This window comes from Amia ocellicauda, chromosome 4 (assembly GCF_036373705.1).
Source record: "Amia ocellicauda isolate fAmiCal2 chromosome 4, fAmiCal2.hap1, whole genome shotgun sequence".
In the NCBI taxonomy this organism is placed as follows: Eukaryota; Metazoa; Chordata; class Actinopteri; order Amiiformes; family Amiidae; genus Amia; species Amia ocellicauda.
The window spans coordinates 24,836,859-24,838,935 of NC_089853.1; the positions used below are offsets into that span (position 1 = coordinate 24,836,859).

Consider the following 2,077-nt stretch of genomic DNA (forward strand, 5'->3'; position numbering starts at 1 on the left):
ATAAATGGAAATTGGGCTCCAAGGCATTCAAGACAGAAAACAGGAGACACTTCTTCACACAGAGTTGTCACAATCTGGAAAAAACTCCCCAATGATGTGATTGAAGCTGAAAAATGGGGAACATTTAAAATAGACTGGATAGGATCCTTGCATCACGATACTAATGTACACCAAACGAGCACGATAGATCGAATGGCCTCCTCTCGTTTGTAAACTTTATATTCTAATACTGTTATTCATATTTGTATGGCTTCAGTATAACAGAACTTATAACCGCATTTAAACATGTCCCCTTTTTTTAATGTAAAACTTATCTTTTCTTCCGTAAGTTAAACGCAATGATTCACCCACGCAGTTATTACGTCTTCAAAAAATACATCAATGGACGGGGAGGGGCAAGCAGATCCAACGTGAAGGCGAACCATGTGGAAGAGATAAAAGGTGGCAGGGCTGCAGGGCTGGGTATATATATGCACCGAGTCAGTGGGGAACGGAGCAGAACCGCGCATTTCAGTGTTGTTCACTCCTCTATCGGCATTCAGGACCATGGAGAGCTCCAGACTGTGGATGAGAGTCGTGGTTTGTGCCGTGTTGCTGTCCGTCGTCTGCGGTGCTGAAACTAACGACTTGGAGGAAAGAGCCTTGACGGACTTCTACCCCAAGGATCCAACCCTGAACAACGAAAAACAGCTGGTAAGTTTGCCTTCTTAACAGAACAAAGTAGTCAGTTATCACCTTCTCTGGTTGCACAAATGTGTGCTGCTGTATGTATCATGCACCAGGCTGAAGGCGAAAAAAAAAGTATAAGCATTAATTGGTCTCGTTAAGAAACTAAAATCTTGATTGCATTTCAAAGGGATGGGCGAGCAGGCTCTGTTAACGGTCTGTCGTCTTGCAAAAAAAGATTTGTAAGATTAATGAAGTTAATACTATTTAAAAAAATGTACATTAATATAACGTTAGCGATAACTGCAACAGTGGGCGTTATAAAGCTTTTTTCAGACTCACGATTCACAAAACCATGTATATAATTTCAACAGCTTGGCGCTCTACAAGAAGTCCTGGAAAAGCTACAGAGTAAACGGATTCCAGCGTGGGAAAAGAAATTCGGACAAGTTCCCACGGTAACTGAAATATTGATTGGTTTTAATGAAGACGTTTAACACTAGTATAGTCAGAGATGGTCTTACAATTAATGTTAGTATCAAAAAGTACTGTCATTATTATCCAGGTCATTAGTTGTTTTATTAATGTTTTGTTATTGTTTATTTTCTCAGATTACGTTCTTAGATATAAAGTACTTTCCCGCGAAATTCAGATCTACTTTTCAACCATCCATTTATGCAGATGTTAATGTACAGCTGGACACACGTAACTTCTTAGAGCTCTCAATGAACACAATATACATACTGCATTCATATTTTAAGCATGTGAGAATATAGCTAAACATCAGTGTAAAAAATGTAATTGCGTCCTGTCCACCTCTTTCTCTCCCTCCTTAGTGCGATGTGGGAGAGCAGTGTGCGGTCAGGAAAGGCGCTCGGATCGGCAAGATGTGCGACTGCCCGCGCGGGGCGTTCTGCAACTTTTTCCTGCTGAAGTGCTTGTGAACAGGGCAGAGATTACTGGACGGAAAATAAAGTATAAAGTCAAAATGTAAAAAAATAAACTATTATATAAATATCTATTTTTTAGCATACAAGAGGAAACATTATCAAGTGGATCACTCGTTTGGTTTTCAGAGACTGTTAGACATCTTAGAAGCTTCTGAACCCTGATATATTTTATTGTTTATTGTATGTTTATGTGACGACTCAATGCATATTAAAAGATGTTATATCTTGTTTTGTAAAGCAGTCTGTGTGGTCACTGAATTCACTGCCCAATACAATGTTGGGGATGTCCCCCAACGCAAGTAAGTTAGATCAGTTTATTAAAGGAGCATTGTGTGTTAGCAGGGATATTGTTTAACAGTATAGGGTATTGAAAATGTATGATAAAGACACGGGTTAATCACAATGTGTGAAGTAAATTGGTCTCTTAAAAGAAGGGTAAACTCCCGCGGTTCTAAAAATAA

At 39.1% G+C, this 2,077-nt stretch overlaps 1 protein-coding gene across 1 annotated transcript; it reads left to right on the forward strand.

Moving 5' to 3' along the window:
- The first annotated feature begins 479 nt into the window (after positions 1-479).
- Positions 480-1,856, forward strand: cart3 (cocaine- and amphetamine-regulated transcript 3). The gene is made up of 3 exons (XM_066701571.1): positions 480-693; positions 1,041-1,124; positions 1,503-1,856. The coding sequence occupies exons 1-3, from the start codon at positions 547-549 to the stop codon at positions 1,608-1,610; spliced, it is 339 nt and encodes a 112-aa protein (XP_066557668.1). The 5' UTR covers positions 480-546; the 3' UTR covers positions 1,611-1,856.
- The last annotated feature ends 221 nt before the right edge of the window (positions 1,857-2,077 follow it).